This window comes from Vombatus ursinus, unplaced genomic scaffold, assembly GCF_900497805.2.
Source record: "Vombatus ursinus unplaced genomic scaffold, bare-nosed wombat genome assembly UNPS02014789.1, whole genome shotgun sequence".
Lineage (NCBI taxonomy): Eukaryota > Metazoa > Chordata > Mammalia > Diprotodontia > Vombatidae > Vombatus > Vombatus ursinus.
In genome coordinates, this window is record NW_020954567.1 from 11,411,870 (window position 1) to 11,433,941 (window position 22,072).

General features: G+C 43.2%; 2 protein-coding genes across 4 annotated transcripts in view; one reads left to right on the forward strand and one right to left on the reverse strand.

Annotated features, from left to right (window-relative positions):
- DNM3 (dynamin 3) overlaps nt 1-22,072 on the forward strand; it is a 689,813-nt gene that overhangs the window by 616,131 nt on the left and 51,610 nt on the right. The window lies entirely within an intron of this gene.
- Nucleotides 14,982-20,176, reverse strand: PIGC (phosphatidylinositol glycan anchor biosynthesis class C). Of its 2 annotated transcripts, XM_027868469.1 has the most exons (3): nt 20,069-20,176; nt 19,282-19,354; nt 14,982-16,358 (listed from the first exon to the last, which is right to left on the reverse strand). In XM_027868469.1, exon 3 carries the CDS (start codon nt 16,155-16,157, stop codon nt 15,279-15,281), a length of 879 nt encoding a protein of 292 aa, XP_027724270.1. In that variant the 5' UTR covers nt 16,158-16,358; nt 19,282-19,354; nt 20,069-20,176; the 3' UTR covers nt 14,982-15,278. The 2 variants fall into 2 exon arrangements, with proteins under 2 accessions (XP_027724270.1, XP_027724271.1); XM_027868470.1 differs by lacking the exon at nt 19,282-19,354 and having other exon boundaries at nt 20,069-20,173.

Here is a 22,072-nt window from a genome sequence, read left to right on the forward strand (position 1 = left end):
CACAAAACTATCTTTGAAAGTACTCCAGTCAGAAGCTACAAAGCTTTTTTTTCTTTTATAGCTATGAGTTCTATATGGAATGTTATAATAATTCCCTCTTTCTAGTGATAAAGAATTATTTTCTAATGGTTTATAATTAATGATAACTAGGAAAAGTAGAAGCACAAGAAAAAGGAGCTCAGTCCAAACTTACTCTAACCTGGAGATGACTAAATTGATGCACTGTCCTGGACAGAATGTACTTCTGTCCTTCCCTTCACCTAGAGTCAAACCTCTTGATTTGTTATATCTGTAGCAATATTCTTAATATATGACAATCCTATATTATCATATCATTCCTAGGTTTATTTATATCTCTTCCAGAAAAATATAAAAACATAAATGTGAATTTCTTCTGGTCTACTCTTTTCAATAATTTCCATTTGGAAATCATCCCAAATGTCTTAAACACATTTTTTCCTATTCTGCACAACCTAGCATTTTGAAGGTAAAACATTCAGGATTATCTTAGAGTTACTGACCTGATGACCAGTGTGATAGGAGTACCCAGAGCACAGCAGATGCTTCAGTCTCTCTGTAAGAAGGAATGGTCCCTTTAATATTTCTGAAAAGAGGCAAGAAATAATGGAGAGGAGGGCTTGGGGAGAAAGCAGCTAATAATATAAACCATAGCAAGGTGGGCAAGCATTATATTTTAGTGCTGTTTCTCCATTTCATTCTATTTTCCCAACAAAAGATGGATCACAAAGCTCTACAGGACCCAGAGAAGCCAAAGTGTCTTCCAGGTGATCATGGTCCACAGTGGTCACAGAAATCCAACCACTCTTTCTTTTTTAAAAATTCCATGATACAAAAAACAAAACACAAAACACAAAACAAAACAAAACAAACCAAAAAACAAACCCAAAAAACAAACAAACAAACAAACAAAAAACGAAAAACAAAAAAAATAAAAATTCCATGATACTAAATCTAGGTGCCTTTTCAGGAAAAACTAGTAATGACTTAGCAGCTACAACAGATGCCTGAGTTCTAGAACTGTATTAACCAGTTAAATCACACATAATAGTATAATCTACCATTCTAGAACTCAGTAGTTTTGACATCTAAGAAAGAAAGGGATAGAATTTATTTTTCAACCAATCAGAAGCCCAGACTTCTGATTCTTTCATAGAAGAATGATGCAAGGTCTTAAATATTCCATGGACTGTTTCAGAAAAAAAGAAATTATTGGAATGTTGACCCTGTCATGGGGTACTAACAAAACACTCCTAACTCAGAAGCTGTTCCACAATGTCTTGGAACATCTCAAGGAAGAAAAGATGCAGCTAGTGATTTCCAAAACCAGGTAACCAAGGCTTATCAGTATAAGAGATGGGCAGAAATCCTCAAAAGGTAAGATAATCCTTCCACTGATCTTTCACTCTTGCCAAATCTAGTAGCAGAGGAAGGTCCTTAAGCTTTCTGGATTACATTTGCATTGACAGCTCTTTCACCCGATATCTTGGAAAACCATAGGAAAATATAGTTAGTACTGGTGAGGAAAGCCAAAATTATCCCAGTCTCTCACTTGCCTTCTTGGACACCCAAGGCACTTTTCAGCAGATATGGCTTTGTGAGCACTTGGTTGCCTGGGCAAAGATCATAGTATTTATTATTTGTAGCTTTAATATTTACAGAGCCCGAATTTCTTCCTGATAACTCTCTGAAGCCCTATAAGTAGTAGAGGCATGATTGTCCCTATTTCAAGGATGAGGACATTGAAACTCAGACAGATCCTGTGACAATCCCAGGATCACACAACTTTAGCCACTGGATCTCATTCTGAGGAAACTTGATACTTGCTGGCCTCCATATTTTCACTTTGGTCAATATTAAGTACAATAGAAATCTTCAGAAAAAGTGCAGTTGGTAGTGGGTTTGGCTTGGTTTGGTTTTTCAATCATGATTGCTTAACTGTTCAGATGGGCCCCATTTTTTTCTGTGCTTCTGAAATAAACCTTTTCCAAGGTGAATCCAGTTTGGATATTATGAACCTTCTAGGCGAGGACCTCATCCATCCCTCTGTATTTGCATCAACATAAACATACACCATCTAACCTGAAACACCAGGGTGCCTGAGTCTCTCTCTCTTCATTTGCAACAGTACAATTCACTCTTGCATTGCTGTTTGTCAGTGTGCTGAAAGGTCATGCCAAGGGGCTAGCTAATACAGGGCGCGGGCCAACACTGTGAGCTGCCATCTGCATAGCCACATTTATGTCAAATAGAATTCTCCAACAGATGCGGTCAGGTCCTGGTGTCCTCTTCTTGCATGTGCAAAGAACTCTACAGGTACAAACTATTAGATGTAAACCACTGAACCTCAAAACACGAATCTGGGTGTACCTCTAGAGAAGGTATGCCAGAGGCTCCACCCACTCAGAAGGTCAACTAATTGAACAATTGCTATTCATTAGACACCTCCGAGGCTCAAAAGTGGCTGGTGGAGCCTCTAAATTTACTGCCAATTTGTCACTTAGTTTACAGAGGCAACTAGTGGATAGAAAGGCCTGGAGTCAGGAAGACCAGAGTTTAAACATAGCCTCAGACAGCTATTAGCTGTGTGACCCTGGGCAAGTCACTTAACCTCTGTTTGCCTCAGTTTCCTCAACAGTAAAATGGAAATAACAATTGCACCTAGCTCATAGAGTTGTTGTGAAGATCAAATTAAATAATATTTGTAAAGATATTTGTTTAGCACAGTTTAGCCTAACATACAGTAGGCACTTAATAAATGTTTGTTTCCTTCCTTGAGGATCAGTTTATAGTGTCATAGCTCTGTTCTAAGGAGATAAAATTTAAAAGGCAACAGAGAAAGTATAAGCAGATTAAGGAGAGATCTCTTGCCAATTTTCTTTTTTTCCTTCTTTCCAGCAGTACCTCCCTATCCCTTCCCCCCCCCAAAAAGCCTTCTTCTGTATAGACAAAAGTCAAACTTATATTCCACAAAGGCTAACACTATTTATTTTGCAATTAAAGTGTAAGTGATCCTTTCTGAAATGTTTGCTTAGAAGCCCCAAATCCCAAGTCATATCACTGACTCATTCACAGCAAAATTACTGTCACAGAATTGTTAAAACTAGAAGATGCCTTAGAAGTCCTCAAAGTTCAGAGGTGACAGACACACTGTCCTCGGCATTATGGCCTACAACACTGAGTGGGGCTGAACCAGATTAAAATGTAATTGGGAAATATTTAATAAAATAAATAAAAATACAGTAGGATAGAAATGATGTTAATATATAGTTTCCTAAGTCCATATGCACCCACAGGGATTCTTAGGAACAGCTGAGTGGCTCTCCCATTTCTATCTGACTTTTCTATTACCACTAATAGTCCAACCCTGTTCTTCAGCTCCACCTCCCGGCTCCCACACACGCCTTTTACAAAGGAGGAACCTGCAGCCTTCTTCAGCAGAGGCTGAGAATCAATCCCTCCTCTTCTGATGCCATTCCTGGTACTCTTTCCACTAAAATCACATTATCTTTTTTTTTGTGCGTGTGTATAAAATGAAGAAAAAATGGAGAAAGGTGTCATGCATATCCTAGTGCCCACTGAGTTGGAATACTGCTTAGGCTAGGAAAGGAGGACAATATGAGAAGTCATCCTCTGAAGCTCCCCCTAGGAGCCAGTTAAATATTAGAACAAAAATAACACATCTGTACTCAATTTTTAGTGGCTTTTTGCTCCACCTTTCCCTATGATTTACTCCTTCCAAACCGATTTTTCAGCCTGGCCATGTCCTTTATTCACCCGACTCCTGAGCACCCTCTCAGACCAGAACCTCTTGCTACATTCTCCTCTCTACTCAATCTACAGCGTCCCCTACTACTTGCCTTGCCAAACCCCGATCCTGAATTACCCCCATCACTTAGCGCTTCCACGGCTACTCACGTCCTGCTGAATAGCGCTGGAGAAAGCCACAAAACCCGACCGACTACAGCTACTACAAACGTGTACTACCTAAAGCCCATGCAGCAGCAGGGGAATCTTTTCACTCCTCCCGAACTGATTCTTTCTGCAGATACCACAGCAGCTGTTCCAAACTTCTCTCCTCAAGTCCTCCACAGACCTCCCTTCTCTCGCTCTTACAGCTGAGGACTTCACCTCCAGCTTTCCAGAGAGAATCAAGGTCATCAGCCACGACCTCCATCTTCAGCGCTGCTCCTTATCTTGCAGTTCCTGGACATTTCCCCACCCTCCACTCTCTTCTCCTTTTTTCCAGTCCCTGATGAAGAGTGGCCCTTCCTGCCAAGGCTACCTCCTCTACAAGTGCCCTTGTTCCTACCCCCTCCTCATCTTCTCTAGCAAACAGTTCCTACAACCACCCCTCCCTCTTTCTAATCTATCCACGTGTTCCTTCCCCAATGCTGACAAACATGCCCACATTTCCACACGTTAAAAAAAAAACAAAAGCCTTCATTAGGTCCTACTGTCTTCTCCACTAGCTATCTTGTAGTTCTCATTCCTTTTTAAGTGAAACCCCTTGAGAAAATTGTCCACCTTCATTCTCTGCATACTTTCCCTAACATTCATCTAAACCCTTGGCATTCTGGTTTCTGACCTCATCACCTCTCTGAAACCACTCTCTCCAAAGTTACCAGTGATATCTTAGTTGCCAAATTGAATGGTCTCACTGGTTTTCACTCGTCTGAAGCTTTTTACACTACCGACAGCCCTCTCCTCCTGGATGCTGTTTCCTTTCTGGTTTCATGACATTCCTCTCAGTTCCCCCCCTCTCCCCCCAACTTCCTGATTACACTTCCTCAGTTTCCTTGGCATTCTGAATCACCATCTCCATCAAATCCCCCAACTATGGGTATGCCCCAAGGCTCTCTACTGGGCTCTGACTGCTTTTCTTTCTAAATCCTCTCATTTGGTGACTCCATCAACTCCCATGGGTTCAAGGATCTCTGTGCAGATGAATTCCAGACCTATATAGCTAGCCTCAGTCCCTCTCCTGAGCTGTAGCCTCACATAACTAACGGCCTAGTGGATATTTCAAATTGGATTTCGTAGACATCAGAAATTCAACGTGTCCAAAACTGAATTGATTAGTTTCCTCCAAAAACCATCCCTTTTCTGAATTTCCCTATTTTTTTCCCCAAGTCAGCACCATAGTTCAAAGAAAGATTTGAGCCTCCAGTGTCATCCATAACTCCTCATTCTCTCATCCCGTACATACAATCAGATGTCACCATCTGTCATTTCTCTCTCTACAACTTTCACATGTTTGTTCTTCCTTTACCCACAACCCTACTCCTGCTCCAGTGATCTCCCTTTCTCTGATCTCTCCCCACTCTGATCCATCCTCCACAAAGCTGCCAAACTATTTTTCCTAAGGCACAGGTCTGACCATATTGCCCCGCCTCTCTTTCCCACTTAGTAAATTCCAACATCTCCATATTACCTTTAGGGCCAAATACGAATGCTTGTGTTTGGCATTTAATGTTGTTCAAAACCTGATCCCATCCTACCTTTCCAACCTTTGTCACTCCTTTCTCTATACCCTGTGGTCCCACTATACCAGCCTTCTTGCCATTCCTCATATATTACACTCCATTTCCCACCTCTGTCTTTGTATATGGACTGCCTCTCATGCTTAGAATTTACCCCCTCCTCGCATCTGCCTTTTTGAATTCCTGGTTTTCTCAGCTCAGGTATGACCTTATACAGGAGCGCTCTCCTGTTTCCCATCTTCAACTGCTTTCCCATCCAAGGTTATCTTGCTCTGCTTTGCATGTATTTTGTATCTATCAATCTATCTGTCTATCCAACTATCTACCTGTATGCCCTTTCTACTGGAATGTAAGTGTCTTGACGGCAGGGACTATTTCACTTTTGTCTCTGTGTCCCCAGAACAATGCTTGGCACAGAGTGGGGATTTAATAAATGATTATGATTTATTTGATTGACTGATTAGATGTTGGAACAATGCCATCCTTTTCTGCCCCACCCTCCGGCCTCACAACTTGTGATAAAAACAATAACTAATAATTAGTTGTCCAGTTTGTTGTACAAGTGATATGATCACCTATACCAGTATTGTCGCCCAAGAATTATAGGGATAGGAGAAAGCCTTAGGTTAGTCTGGTGTCTCATCTGGGATGAGGGTTAGCAACTGCTAAGTTCTATACTAAGCTTCTTCCCTTAGGGATTTCCCATAGGCCAGTGAGAATTCTAGTTGATAGTACCAAGACAGTTTGAGGAATTATCTTCCCCCCACAAGCCTGTAATTTCTGAAATTCCTGATGAAACTAGAGAAAACTTTAGAGGAGCCCCATGGCTAGCCTGGCCCAGGGCACTGAGTGGGTTAGGCAGCTGAGTAGTTGGTTCTCACTAGCAATTTTCTCAATGTCCATGCTTCTTCTCATTTCATGTCTCAAGAATACTGTAAAGTTGTCCTCACTCATCTTTAGAAAGCACTTAGAAAATCAAGCAATCAAAAGGCATTTATTGAGCACCTCTATGTGCCAGGCACTGCCCTAAGGGGCCAGTGATAAGACTAAGAATGAACTTACATCCATAGAAAGAGAAGAGGGCTGAGGATAGAAATTTTTAATACTGCCACAATTAGAGGAAATCATTTGGGTGATGATTCAGCAAAAGGGCCTGAAAAGGAATGGTCAGACAGGTAAGAGAAGAACAAATAGGAGAGCAATGTTAAACACACACACACACACCCACCAGAAGAGATTACAGGAGGGAAAGGTACTGTAGTGAGTGGGATAACAAATCTAGTTGTTGCTGTTCAGTCATTTAGTTGTGTCCAACTATTTGTGACCATATGGATCACACTATCCATAAGGTTTTCCTTCTCCAGTAGATTAAGGCAAACAGAGGTTAAGTGACTTGCCCAAGGACACACAGCTAGTAGATGTCTCAGGCTGCATTTGAACTCAGTTCTTCCTGATTCCAGGCCCAGTGCTCTATCCACTGATCCACCTGGCTGGCTCTTCTCTGATTAGGGAGATGTAAAAGAATTGCCTTGCTCTAGTGAGGGCCCAGTTGAAATTTTCTAATATAAACTTATAGCAGACCCAGTCAGCATAGTGTCATGATTTCCTTCAGCTTAGCTCAACAACACATGAATGAGAAAAAAGGCAGTGGATAGTGGGAGTATTCCAAGGCTGGGGTTTAAAAAGGCCAGATCATCCATGGGATAAAGGGACAAGTGTCTTGAGAGAAGAGAACAGTGTAAAGTTGAATTGGCTCTCAAGGGAGTCAAAATGGGGAAGGGAAGAAAGTATAGCCTGTACAGAGAGTCACCCCTAGCCTTGGAAATAAGTGAGCGTTGCTAAGACTGAAGGTCAAGGTGAGGATATGCAAGGTTTGGAGTTACAATGCCAAGGGAGCGGTAGAATGACAACAGATTAAGACTGAGATAAAAGAATTTCAGAGTTCCTAAATATGAATGTTGAACTCTTGTGGATGATGACAAGAAAGGATGTGACTATCTCTGTGTGTACCTATCTATGGTGGCATGGAGGAATAAGCCATGGGAAATAGGTAAGCTGAGTAATTGGGAGGTTGAGATATTTGAAGGAGTATCAATATGGATGTCCTCTAGTTTGATGGGAGGAGAGAAAGACTGTGATGCAGGCATTCAACTCATTGAGGAAGGAAGAAAAGTGTCCTAGAGATCTGTAGACTTGTGATCAGGTGATAGAGGTGGATGGCATGAATCTCAAAGGAGGGGAGGCTACTGAGTAACTGTGGTAAGGAGAGAGTCTAGAAGTGGCAAAGGGCAATAAAGAGTTTCTAACTTCTCTCCCTTGACCAATGAACCAGGGAAAATGAGTGAAAGTGCAGCCAGTACTAGAAAAGGTGGTCAGGGAGGCTGCATTATCCATCAGGAGGGAGTCAGATTTGAGTGACAGCCAGAAAATGGAAGGAGTGAGAAAAGAAAAGATTTAATATGAAAGTAAGTTTGTTGCCTATGCAGCAGGCAATCCAGAGGGCACAGTGGAAGGGGTGAGTAGTTTCTGGTTGGGATTTGAGGGGGGAGAGTTGAGGGGGATAAGTATAAAGGATCAGTCAGTGCAGGATGGTGAATGGGGTTTGAACAATGGCAAACAGAGGTCCAGAATCACTGGCATGGGGTGACTATGGTGGTGTGGAATTTATGATTGAAGAATGAGTTACCATAGGTTAGCATCCACAGGGTTTCGTCTTCAGGTGGAGTGGTCCCAGGACATCAGGCAGCTGTGTGTAGCTAGAAAGTGGGTGAGCTCGAGGGTTGCATGGATGCAAAGGCAGGCCTGTAGAGCCATTGGTGGCTGCAGATAGTGTGTGTGGAATGTGCTGGAAGGCTCCTGTCAAAGCAGGGCCTGCGGAGTTGTTCAACTTGCATGGACAAAAAGCTTTGAATCTGCTCTTCTCCCTAACTCCTTCCCAGCAGTCACAATGGTCCAGCTGGCCAATATTAGATCCTAGTGCCTCCTAACCCTTCTTAGCTGTGAGATGACACCACTTTGCCTTTGCTCTGGTAAAAGCAGTGGAGACAGACATTATTTACACAGGCATCTTCCCATTTTAGGTCAAACTCCTAACCTCAAATCTGAGTGTTTAGTTACTTTGGCTTAAATTAAGGCTCAGGAAGCAGTTTCTAATCAGACAATGGCTATGACTACCCCTCAGCTTCCTATCTAGAAGGATCACATCTAGAACCAGACGTACCAAATGGTTAGGTGCTTTTAAGTGATAGTGAAAAGTCCACCTGCTCAGAAATCTTCTTCCCACTATCCTCATATGGTACATGAAATCCCCACTGTTTTTGCCACTAAAAATATTAATCTCCAGAAAGGGGCTGTTAAAATGCACATATGTTACCAGGGGGTAACACATTATCCGATTACCACAGCACACATTATGTATGACTGAAAAAGGAAGTGGTCTGGTTATAGTAAGGGGGAGAGGTAACAAATAGGCCAGGAGTTGGACTGGTATCCATTAAAATATTAAAAGAATGAGAGGTAGGCCTCACAAGGGATTTATGGAAAGTCATGGACAAGAATCAGACAGGATGAAAAGTCCGAGCAGTGCTGCTGTCAAAGTGATATCTCTAAGCACAGATCCGACCATGTGATACTTCCCCCTCCCCCACCCCAGAATCAAATATAAAATAGTTCTGGGGGGCAAAGCCCTTCACAACTTGGGCCCTTGCTTCCTTCAAGTCTTCTTACACCTCACTCTCTACCATGAACGCTGCAATCCAGTGACACTGGCCTCCTTGTTGCTCCTTACACAAGGACACACCATCTGCTGACTGGACATTATCAATGGCTACCCTCCGTACCTGCAGTGCTCTCCCTCCTCTTCTCTGTCTCCCAGCTTCCCTGGTTTCCATCAAGTCCCAACTGAAACCACACCTTCTCCAAGAAGCCTTTCCTGGTCCTCTGAAATTATCTCCAACTCATCCTGTATATATACCTTGTCTAAACCTGATTTTCGTGTTGTCTCCCCCATTAGACTACAAGGGCGTTTGGGAGCAGGGACTATCTTTTTCCTTTCTTTGTATCCCTAGCCTTAGCACAATGCCTGACATATAGTAGGTGATTAATAACTGCTTTCTGACTGACTAGCTATACTGGTAGAGGTGGTACTCACATTGTTAAGATCATGGGTCTCAAAGGATGTTACTCTTATAAGGATAATAATTTTCATTTTTCTCATCTCTTACTTAGAACCCTGTGAAATAGGTACTACTGGTATCTGCATCTCTATTGTAAAGATGAGAACACTGAGGCTCAAATAGATTGAGACTTGCCCTTGGAAGTAGTTGGTCGTGCAAAACATAGAATGCTAAGCCTAGAGTCAGGAAGACCTGAATTCAAATCCCACTTCTAAAACTCACTGCATAACCCTGGACAAGTCATTTAACTTCTGTTTGCCTCAATTTCCTCAACTGTAAAATAGAGATTAAATAGCACCTACTTCACAGACTTGTTGTGAGGGTCAAATGAAATATTTGTATAAAGCACTTAGCACAGTGCCTGGCACATAGTAGGTGCTATATAAATGCTTATTTCCTTCCCCCCCTTTCCTCTGACCTTACAGCAGCTAAGTGTTGGGATTTGAACTCAAAGTCAAAGTCCAGAACTCTCTACTACTCCATGTCACTTCTCTCAAAAAGTAGGGTTCTTCTGAACCTCTAGTATAAAACAGTGCCCTGAGGAATTGAGACACAAGATAATTATGTCTTGATGGCATGGAAGAATTAGGGAAGTGGGTCAACAGCGTTGAGAGGGGCAGTGGAGGAGCTGGGTGGCTAAGGGACTAACTATGAGCAAGGGATACTTTATCATGTGACTTAGGGAGGGGAGGTGTTATTGAAAGAGGCAGGAGAGATAATCCATCAATCAATAAACATTTGTGAAGCACCTACTATATGCCAGGCACTATGCTAAGCACTGGGGATACAAAAAGGGGCCAAAGGAGCTCATAACACTGCAAACCTATTTCATAATTCATCTCGTGTCCCAGTCATAGACATAGGCACAAAGTCATAGACTGCATTGCATAAAAGGAAGAACCCATCATGGAAGGAGATCATTTCTATAAAAGCCGATTGAATCAGCTCCTTCCATCACTGATGTTATGAAGGTCTCCATTTCAATGGCAATATTAGACTTTGGTCTAATATTAATAACTGGTCGAAGCTTGGAGAATTGGTGAAAGTCTTTAGGGAGGAATGTAGTTAGATGTTATTTATACACAAAGAAAGGAAAAGAAGAAAGGAAGGAAAGAAGGAAGGAAAGAGGGAAGGAAGATAGAAAAGAAAGAAAGAGAGAAAGAAAGGAAAAAGAAAATGAATATGCTAAGATACCCACAAGATGGCTGTGTTTAAGATATCCACAAGATGGCACTGCTGCTTGGACCTGCCTCACCATTTACTGAGCTTAAAATTCAATATAAATATATGACTAGCCCCCTCTGCTGGCAAAAAAAAAAGTGGAAGCTTTTTTTCTTTTAATTCTTTGCTCATATTTTGTATGCTCTGGTCCTTGAATATTTTTCACTCACTTACATAGTGGAGTTAATCGCTCAATTGAAAAGATTGGATAACCCACACATTCCCAGAAGACAACTGCACTTGAACATAAATAAGAAGTTAAGGATGACACCAAGGTTGTTATGTAGGGAGCATTTTTAAAAAGTCACTGAGCATTAGGTTAATGTTGGAAGAGGTATTCTTCAATTCAAGTTAATCCGGATGCTCTCGACTTCTAACTTGCATTCATCCCAAACATCCAATCTGTTACCAGGTATTGTTGTTCTACCTTCACAATATTTCTCACATTCTTGGTCTCCTGGTCTCAAGTCTCTCCTAACAACAGACCATCTTCTAGTCAGCTGCCAAAGAGATCTTCCTAAAGCGCAAGTCTGGCCGTGTCACCCTCCACCCCCCCCACCAATAAAGTCCAGTGGCTCCCCATTATATCCAAGACCAAATGCAAAATCCTTTGTTAGGCATTGAAAGCTCTTTAAAACCTAGCCCCTTCCTAATCTTTCAGGCTACTTACACTTTATTCCCCTTAGGTATTGACACTGGCCTTCTTGCTGTTCCTCTCATGGGATACTCCCCTACCCCTGCCTTTTCACTGAGTGTCCCCCATACTTGGAATGCTCTCCCTCCTAGCTTCGCTGGCTTTCTTCAAGATTCAGCACAAATCCTACTTTCTGGAAGAAGCCCTTCCTGGTCCTCTTACAAGACTATCCTCTCTGAGGTGAACATTAATGGTTAAGTATTTCTGAACCTAGCAGCCCTTTACGACTGACATTCATAAACTAGCCCAACTCATTTGTAATTTATTTGTATTAATTGTTTCTCCCATCTCTTGGCAGTAATGTCTATAATCTCATTGCCTACGGCATGAATGACTAACAGCCTGAATTTCTCACTCAAATTGCAAAGGGTGCTCCTTTATTGTAGTACTTCAAAATTGCTAATCAAGTTCCAAGGCCATTTTTACCTTACCTACACCAATTATGATTTTTTTTTAAATTTTGACTATATTCCTTTTTAGCTCTCACCTTAGGTAAGAGATAAATGGACAGATAAAATATACACATGTGTATATGTACATATACATATTTATGTTTATGTATATATATTATTTATATATATATATATATATATATATATATGTTTGAATTTAGCTTGACCTCCTATGGAATTTACTACTTCCTCCATTCACATTCTCATTCTAATTTCCCTTCTCTGGACATTCCAGGATATCCTTAGTCAAGTGTGAGGACCAGAGCATCATAAAGTAGTCCAAATGTGGTTGCATCAGAGTTTACGTTGATATTTGTTACAAATGTTCTAGGAAGTTTTCAGTTTTGTTTCCCAAACCTTTCCTCAATATAGCTAATATTGTTTTGTCCACTTTGGGTCGAGGAGCACATGGAGCCACTCTCCTTATGGACAAATCAGCAATGACTTGGGTATGTCTTCTCTTGATCAGGGTTAACAGATCAGAGTATTTCATTTTATACCCTAGAATTAATCCTCTTCCTCCTTCTTTACTACCTGGTGCCTAGGGCCACGTAGCTTGAAAGGATATATCCCGAAATGCAGTTATCTGGATGGATCAGAGAGTACATATAGGAGAATACTATGAGATAAGGCTGGCAACATAGGTTGGAGACCATATTATGGAAAACCTTGAATGTCAGAGTAAAGAGTTTGGAATTTTCTGTATTGACAAAAGGAATTTGAAGGCTTTTCAAGTAGAGGATAGATACAATCAGAGGTATGCTTTCATATGTGGCCCATGAATAAACTCTCATTCAACTATCCCACAGTACTGCCCCAGATAGTAAAATCCTGTGTTCTAATATGAAAGATTCATCGAAGTATTCATTTGTCTGAGCTCACAGTTTTAAAAGAACACCCAAGAGACTACACGGCTTAAGACACCAGTCCAACATCCTGACCAAAACCACTTCTCTGAAACATCCTTCCAAAGAAAAATAACCCAGCCTCCACAAAGCAATGGAATTTCATTCATTCTATATGAACACCAACTTCAAATGAAAATCTTTGCTCGCCCCCTCCATCTGATGCTACCTGAATATCTATCAAGTCTGTGCAGTAGGCAATGCTAAGTTACCCCAATTTTCAAAGATTCCATAGGTTAAGTGATCTAATTCTATGACCCTGTGGAGGCTCTAAAGAGGTCAATACTGTGGTATGACAAGCAAAAAAGATAATATAACCTTCAGTTGCCTTAATAGACTAGGGAGACAATTCAATCAGCCTTGGTCTGAGCACAATTTTGATGCTGTATTTAATTCTGGGCACAAATTTTTGGTAAATTGAAGAGTATCCAGAGGACTATGAGTAGAATAGTGAAAGGCCATGAGAACATATTATAAGGAACTAACAGAGTGATAGCTCTCTTTCTAGTATTTGAAGAGCTGCCACATTGAAGAGCAGACTCATTCTACTTGGCCAAAAGTGGACCAAAATTAGGAGCAAAGAATGAATGCTGTAAAGAGGCAAATTCAGACTTGAGGTTGGGGAAAACTTCAAAGTCAAACTTGCTGCCTCATTCCATAGCCACATGAATCCAAACTTCGATTCAGTCAAAGGGCAGCACTTGAGGACCTACAGGGCTGTAGGTTCCCCACCCTTGCTTTAGACAATGACTAAATGACCTCACGTACAGGGATAGTTTAAGTGAAATTCCTTTTCAGGTATAGGTTGAACTAGATGTCCTCTGAAGTCCCTCTCAACTCTGAGATCCTATAATTCTATAAGGCTAGCAATTAGCTTTCCAGGATTCCAGTTCAATGTGAATGGTAAACCATGCCTCCCCCCCCACCCCATCCCAGGGAAATTATAGGAACACAGGCCTAGAATTCATGAAAAACTGGAGTATCTTTACCAGTCGTCTTTGACTTTTCTATTTATTCATTAATTTAATCAACATTGATTCCTCTCCTGTGTGCAGAGCTCTGTGGTAGATGTTGAGAGAGATACAAAGTTTAGATAGGCTACAGTCCTTGCCCCCATAGAGCTCAGAGCCTGGTAGAGGGCTAGTATATAACTACAATATGGACTAATGCACAACAAGTGCTGCTCTGAGTAGTCTCTGGAAGAAGGTTGTTAGCAACAAGAAACACCAGGGAAGTCTTCATGAAATAAGCTTGTAATACTGGGGTGAGAGTTCACATGATGGCTGGGGCCCATTCATTAAATCAGGCCTGCACAATCTGCGGCCCGAGGGCCACTTGCAGCATGCCAAAGGATCTCGGGCAGCTTACGAAAAATGTAAAGGAAAACATCTCTACATTTTTCACAAGCCACCCAAAATCCTTTGGAATGCCCGCAGTCCGTAAGTTGCACAGGCCTGCACTAGATGAAGAGAGCAGCATTCCAAGCCCAGGGTACATTGTAATGGGACACCCCTAGCAAGGGAGAAGGAAAATAGAGAGTGGGAAGCTGTAGCACTCTCCTGCCTACTTCCAAAGGCAGTTTCTTGAGTAGTCCAGTGAGCATAAAGCGGATGAACACAGTATGAGCTACAGCTGGAAAGGTAGGGTGGTATAAGTTAATGGAATATCTAGGATGAGAGGTGAAGAAGTTTTAACTTTATTCAGCAGGCAATCATGACCTACGCTGAAATGAGTGTGCCTTGTCTATATTCCACGCCCTTGCAGGTAGGTGGAGCCATTAGATGACTGGGCTTGGGGTCAGGAGGAACTGAGCTCAAATGACCCTGCACAAGGTACTTAACTTCTGTCTGCCTCAGTTTCCTTATCTGTAAAATGGGATCACAATAGCACCTACCTCCCAGGGTTGCTGTGATGATCAAATGACTTAATAATTATAAAGATCTTAGCACAGTGTCTGGCACATAGTAGGCACTTAATAAATGTTTATTCCCTTCCCCCGGTTAGAGCAAGGTTAAAGGAAAGAACTCAAGACCTTTAGCTTCAGTTTTTAATACAAGACTAGATCGTGCCATTGGCCACAATAAATCTCAAATACAGTGTCAGTATCATTGCCAGACCTCTGAAGGACGCAGTCCCTTCTGCAGGACAGGGAGATATGACTCATCACCAACCCTCATTACTTCATTCTTTTCCCACTGCTGTTCTCTCAGACACCTCCCAAGCTGATGCTTTCACAAGAGACCTTCTTCCCCTCATTGCTGCTTTTTGGAGGGAAGTCTGGTCTTTCAGCCTTTAATATCAGAATGTAGGAGCTCCCTGCACTCTCCAAGCTAGGTGAGGAACCTAGACAGGTCTTCCTTGATTTCAGCTTCATCCCAAGGTCCGTGAATATTTTCTTTGAAAAGCTGCAAGCGGATGAGATAGTAAGGACAGAGGCAAGAGATGGAGACTAGCAGCAGGGCAAAGAGTATGGCCCCCACACCACTAATGGTTAACAGACCAGCCAGGGCAGAGAAAGCAAATAGCAGCGTGACCCCCACATAGCTGCGCGGGGTACAGGCCTTCAGCTTCTTCTGTAGCATCGGCCACAGGGCAAAGATCTGGATGGCAAATGTCACCATGATGAAGGCATGAAGGGATCGAGGTAGGCGGGAGGCCAGGCAGACGGAGGCAAAGATGGCCATGTTCAGGGAGAGGGTGCTAGACACAATAGCAGCATTGGCACCATAGTCAAAGAAGATAAGGTGACCCAAAAGCATGAAAACTGACATGGCATAGATAGTATCAGTGCTGACAGATTCCGTCAGTGTCTTCAACACCGGGGAAAAACCATAGGTGAACGTGATAAAGACCAGGGCACTCTTCAGGTCAGCCCACCGGGTGCGCCCACTCTTCTTCCGCCCTGCCCCTCCATCAATGAGGTCAAACAAGACATAGCCAATCAGGGAGGAAGCCAACCCAGTTCCAAAGAGCCACTGTGGTGCTAGCAGACCCTCATCCATATACCACCAGATGACCACAAAGACACAGACACTGCACAGCTGCTGTATCACCACCCCAGACTCAAAGACCACAGACCAGTACTGGTATTTCCGGGCAGAGATGTTTTTGCGGAGCTCTTCCAGGAACCTCTGGTCCACGTAGTTATCAGGGAAAGGCTGACGCTCATACAGCACCTTCTGCCACCCTGCTACTCTGGTGCTGGCCATTGGTTGTGAACACAGGCCCTTCTCATCCAAACACGGACTGGATTTAACTCTTGCCCATGAGTCATGTGCCCCAGAAGGGCTAGCTCTTCAGGAGGCTGTAAGATGTGCCCTCTCTGCAACCTCCATGCTCTTCTGTACCAGATGATTTTCTAGTCAATGTCCATTAGATGTTCCATTAGATGAACAAGGTCAACCAAATTTCTGAGGGGGGGGGGGAGAAAAGAAGTGTGGAGGAAGGGAAAGATAGAGAGAGACAAGACAGAGAGACAGAGAAAGAGAAGAGGAGAGAGAGAGAAGAGGGAGAAAGACAGAGAGTATGAAAGAAGAGGAAAGGGGTAGAGGAGGGAGGGAGAGAAGGAAGGAGAGAAGGAGAGAGAGAGAGAAGAGAAGAGGAGAGGAGAGGAGAGGAGAGGAGAGGAGAAAATCGGTTAATCTATGGAAAATAAAATCTCTGGAGATCAACCAAGAAAGAATTAAATATCCCAAATCAAATCTACTTAGCCAATTAAAGTTAGAATAAGGTATTACAACTTCAAAAACTTTCCAAGTGGCTTTTTTCTAACCACAGTACCTTGAATGCCGATGCCTATCTCTAAAGAGAGTAGAATGGAGGTGGTACAATGGGGGAAAGAGGGAAGGGAACAAGCATTTATTAAGTGCCTACTATGTGCCAGACACTGGGCTAAGCTTTTTACAAATATTATTTCCTATGACTTAGAGTCACAGGGCCTAAGCATGAATCCCATCTCAGCCACCACCTGTATGACTTGAGGCAAGTAATTTCACCCCTCTGATATCTCAACTAGTGCCAGAGGAGGTTGGGCTTGATGACCTCTCAAGTTCCTCCAGCTCTAAATCTCTGATGCTAACATATAAGACCTACAGAGCCAAACTCCTGTACACCAAAGGGGTCAAACTCAGGGCCCACTCAAGCTGCCAAGTCTCTCAACCAGATTAAAACGGACTTGGGAAATGTTGAACAAAATAAATAAAACCCCACACGACACAGTGTTCATTTGTGGTTTTCTACGTCACGAGGGTTTCTATGTGGGTTTGACACCCCTGCTCTAAATCATATTGAGCTTTATAGGACCCCAAATCAGTGTGACAGACACTAGGAAATTGCAGGAATATAAACCAGAACTAAAGAAATACTGCTAAATAAATTACCACTATCATCTTTCCCTAAGTCCTTTTCCTTTTTAACTAATATTTATTCCTCACCTACTGTGTGTTAAGTGCTGGGAAAGAAATCAAATTTTGATAAGATACTATAATCTAATAGGGTCATAAGCTATAGAGAGATAAGACTTTTTGCTCAGAACAGAGTCAAAGAATATTCATCTGTCAACTGAGTCAGAGGTTCTTTCTTTCTTTTCTTTTTAAAAATAGCTACGACCCTTTCATATCTGCAGTACTCCTGTAAAGGTGCTGTGAGTCTCATTTAATAGATGGGGACACTAAGGATCTGAAACTTGCCCAGGGTTCCACGTCCAAACTGGAACGACACCTTAAAATTGCTAATTCCTCAGCCCTTGGAGGAATATGTATCCCCTCTGTGGGGATACATCTGTGGGGGCAGAATCTCTGACATCATCAGTGGCAGCAAACTGGAGACCCCTAGGCAGATTTCTTCATGTTGTAGCAGGGTCTCCAGACTCCCATACGATGGCAGAGAAGGGGGCATCATCACCCATGTTCCACACTAGTTCCACTGCCACATACTACAGTGGCAGAACCACCCTAATTAGGGTGGTCAGGTAGGCCTGAAAATAAGGAGATCTGGGCTCTGGCCTCACCTCTGCCTATAATTAGGCGTATAACCATTCAGGTTATTATTCAGATATCTATTAACCATTCGGTTTCTTCTTCTATACAATATGGGCATTAAGTTGAGTGACCTCCAAGCTCCATTCCATAGCTAAGATCCTATGACCCCATGAATTTCTCATTTGACCTCAGCTGAGGTGCTCAGAGTCCCAGTAGGTTCTGCTTTCTAACCTAGGAGGGTAAATACCATTACAACCTACTCTCACCCTGAGAACTATGTACTTCTCTAACTTGAATAGTTTAGGAGGGAGGCAACTTAGGATAAAAAACCAAAACCTTAGACTTGGGAGTCAGGGGGCCTGGGTTTGAATCCAGCCCTGTCACTTATTAAATGTGTGAACATGGACAAGTTTCTTCATCTGTAAAATGACAACCGCAGGACTTCAAAGAAAGCATGGATGTGCTGGAGCCAGCTCATTCAGGCCCAGGAGAGCTGACTGTTAAACTTTCAGCATGACCTTGGAAATTGGGAAACACTACAAGTGAGGACTTGATTTGTTTTGTGCTTTGATTAGACTTTAGAAAGTGATGGGCAGAAGGTTAATAGTGCAGATTAAACTTAAAAGTGTCCTATGCATACTTTTTTTCTTGGACAGTCAGTTGTTAAACATTTACTAGTACATCCCTACTTCTAAGATACCTTCCTGTTCTAAATCTACAGTTCCAAAATCCTAGGGGTAGTGACAAGATCAGGATCTAACACAAGTAAGCTTTTACATAATGGAAGGTGTTCAGGTTGTTTGTTGTTCACTCTTTCTGACCACATTTGGGGTTTTCTTGGCAAAGATACTGGGGTGGTTCGCCATTTCCTTCTCCAGCTCACTTTACAGATGAGGAAACTGAGGCAAACAGGGTTAAATGACTTGCCCAAGGTCATACAACTAAATAAGCATCTGAAGCCAGATTTGAATTTAGGAAGATGAGTCTGACTCCAGGCCCAAGGTATTCAGGACTTGCCACAAATAAACATTAACATGATGCTTAGCAATTAAATCAACCCTACCCTACTAAAAGCACAGAACTTTGGTCTGTGAGTGTACACTGAAAGAAATTTTTAAAAAAACCTGAGATTAATTTCAAGTAGGTTGGAATGATTTATTAAGCATTTTTAAGGTTTGGCAATCCAAAGCAAGATGTGCCTATCTTATTTTACGAAAGAGATGTGTCTTTGGAAAGCTGTCAGATGTCTATCCTGAAATAGCCTGCTATTCTGGTGATTCTCTAACATGGAAAGTCACAAAAGAGACGCCAGACTGAACTTGACCCATAACCACTGTGTTGTCCTCCAACCTACCTGTTTTTCTACATCCCCATTTTCACAGACTGTAAACCAGTCACTTAACCTCTGCGAGCCTCCGTTTCCTCCTCTGTAAAAAGGAGACAGTGATAGATCACTATTCCGCATTTCGCACTCCGTAAGCCCCAGAGGGACCTTGTCGCAGTGTTCTTAGGCTGCAGGGTCCGGGGCCCGTCCGACTCAGTGCAGACACTGCTCGGTGCCCAGGCTCCCCGACTGCAGCCATGAGGGGCCTCTAGGGGGCAGTGTGGCGCAGGCCACAGCGGGGCTAGGTCTACGACGAGGATGGAGTACCGGAGGGACAAAGCCCCACCCCCACCCCGACCCCGCGCTCCCAAAGGGCTCACGCGCTCTAACCCGGGAGAGCCCAAACGAGCTGAACAGGGGGTCAGCGGAACGTCACGGGAAGCAGGGGAGGGAGGGGGAGAGGCCTCTACAGAAGGGAGGGTTAGAGCTCAGACTCCAAGGAGCATGCACTCTTTAAGACGTGAGGATTCAAATCCCGCTTCGGTGGCATACTCCGCGGGTGACATTACTCGGTCCCCCGGGCCTAAGTTTCCCCGATACTATAAAACGAGCAGATTGGACTAAACGGCCTAGAGACGGAAGTCGCGTCCCCACCCGGAGGAGGAACGCTAGGGAGGGGGAGGGGGAGGGGCTGGCCTCCCTCCCTCACCTTCCCGCCTCCCAAGATAGACGACCCCCTCCCGCCCTGCCGCCCGACCCCACCCTCGGGTCCATAGGGGCTGGGCGGTGAGGGGGCGCCCGCCCCACCCCCCCCTACCTGTGGGCCCGGCGGAGGCTCCTCCCCTCGGTCGCGGCCAAAGCCACGTCCTCCAAACTCCTTCTTGGGACGGTCCGAGGGCCGCGTGCGCAACCGCAGCCTCCTCCGGCACGGCGGCCGCGGGGATGCTGCTCTCCGGCGCCCCCTCGTGGAGGAAAGGAAGAAGGGCAGGCCCGCCTGTGTGCGGAGCGCTGGGCCTGCGTGGGCAGCGAGAGCCCCTGCCCTCGAGGAGCTTACGTTTCAACGGGGAGGCAGCACGCACGCTACGTATGTAACACACACACGCACGCATATGTCCGGGGTGGGCCAGAAGTCTCGCTGGCGTTTTAAGCTTTAGCAGGCTAAATAAGCTTGTGGGTGTGTGTTTTATGTGTGGGTGTAAATGTATGTACGTCCATGAGCTTTAATACCCTAAAACTGTACCACGACTTTGGGGGACGCTATACCCACACAAGGGGTGTGTGTGTGTGTGTGTACATATACATATCATCTGTGCCACACGTGGTATAGATACCACATGTTTCTTATCTGCCCCATATAGATTATCTGTACAGTATACATACGTATTTTAAATGACGGCACAGAAAGGGGTCAGGGAAAGCCTTCCTGTAGAAGTGGGGATTTTAGCCGAGACTTGAAGCCAGGATTCAAAGGTGAGGAGGGAAATTGTGCCTAAGATTTGCCACCCACCCCTTGGGCCTTCTGGTGAAGCCTATGGGGTCCCTGCGTAGAATTTTTTAAGTGCATAAAATACATAAGATTAACAAAAATTCATTTAAATACTGTTGTTAAATAATGGGGTAAAAAAAAAAATCAAAGACCTCAGTTTAAGATCCCCTGGCCTAAGTTCACACTGGCAGTAAGGGAATCAAGATTTGAACCCAGGTCTGCTGATCCCAGAGTGCCTTCCACTGCACCAAACTGCCTCCCTCCATAGATAATAAAGGATTCCAGACATGCTTCTCCTTAAAAGACAAAGGGCATATGAAATCAGGCACTACAGTTGGAGTATTGATAGTAATAGTTGATATGGGTATGGATGGAGTTTTAAGGTTTGCAAGCACTTTCCATGGATTTTCTCATTTGATCCTTGAAACTGTCTTGTGAAGATTGTATACATTGCCTACATCATAAAATGTTAAACCTGGACGGACTTTAGAAATGGCCTTATAGAGCCATCCCCCAATTTATAAATGGTTACAGGTTATGTAAATAGGCAGTTTTCAGAGGAAGAAATCTAAGCTATCAATAACCATATGAAAATATACTCTGACAACCATCAGATTATCAGAGCTAACCCCCAAAAAAGGAAATGGCAAATATGCTGGAGGGGTTATGGGAAAACAGATAACACTAATGCACTGTTGGTACAGCTGTGAACTAGTCCAGCCTTTCTGGAAAGTAGTTTGGAACTATGCCCCAAAAGTTATTAAACTGTGCATAGTTTTTGACCTAGTGATACCACTACTAGGTTTATACCCCCAACTAGATCCAAAAAGGAGGAATACATATATATTCCATTTATGTATAAAAATATTTATAGCAGTTCTTTCCACCATGACCAAGAATTGGAAGCTGAGAGGATAGGTACCTTATGTGTCATCTGGTCTAACTTTCTCATTTTACAGGTAAGGAAACTGAGGCTAGAGATGGTAAATGACTTACTTGAGGTCACACAACAGCAAATGGCAAAGCCAGGATTCAAACCCAGGTCCTCTCCCCCAAACCAGCCTCCTTTGTTTTGGTGGCTGCAGGGTAACAGAGAGTTATCTTGACTAGAGTTATGACTTCAGTCTAATGCTAGACTAGTGAGTTAGTTGGTCAATCAATCAGTGAACATTTACTAAGCACTTACTATGTGCCAGGCACTGTGCTAAGCCCTAAGGATAGGAAAAGAGGCAAAAGACAGTCCCTGCCCTTGAAGAGATCATAATCTGATGGGAAAGACAACAAGCAAACAGGTATGTACAAACGTGTATAAGAATGAAAAAGAAATAATCAACA

Coding starts and splice junctions, on each gene's coding strand:
- PIGC (XM_027868469.1), bottom strand. CDS start 16,157: ATGGCCAGCACCAGAGTAGCAGGGTGGCAGAAGGTGCTGTATGAGCGT.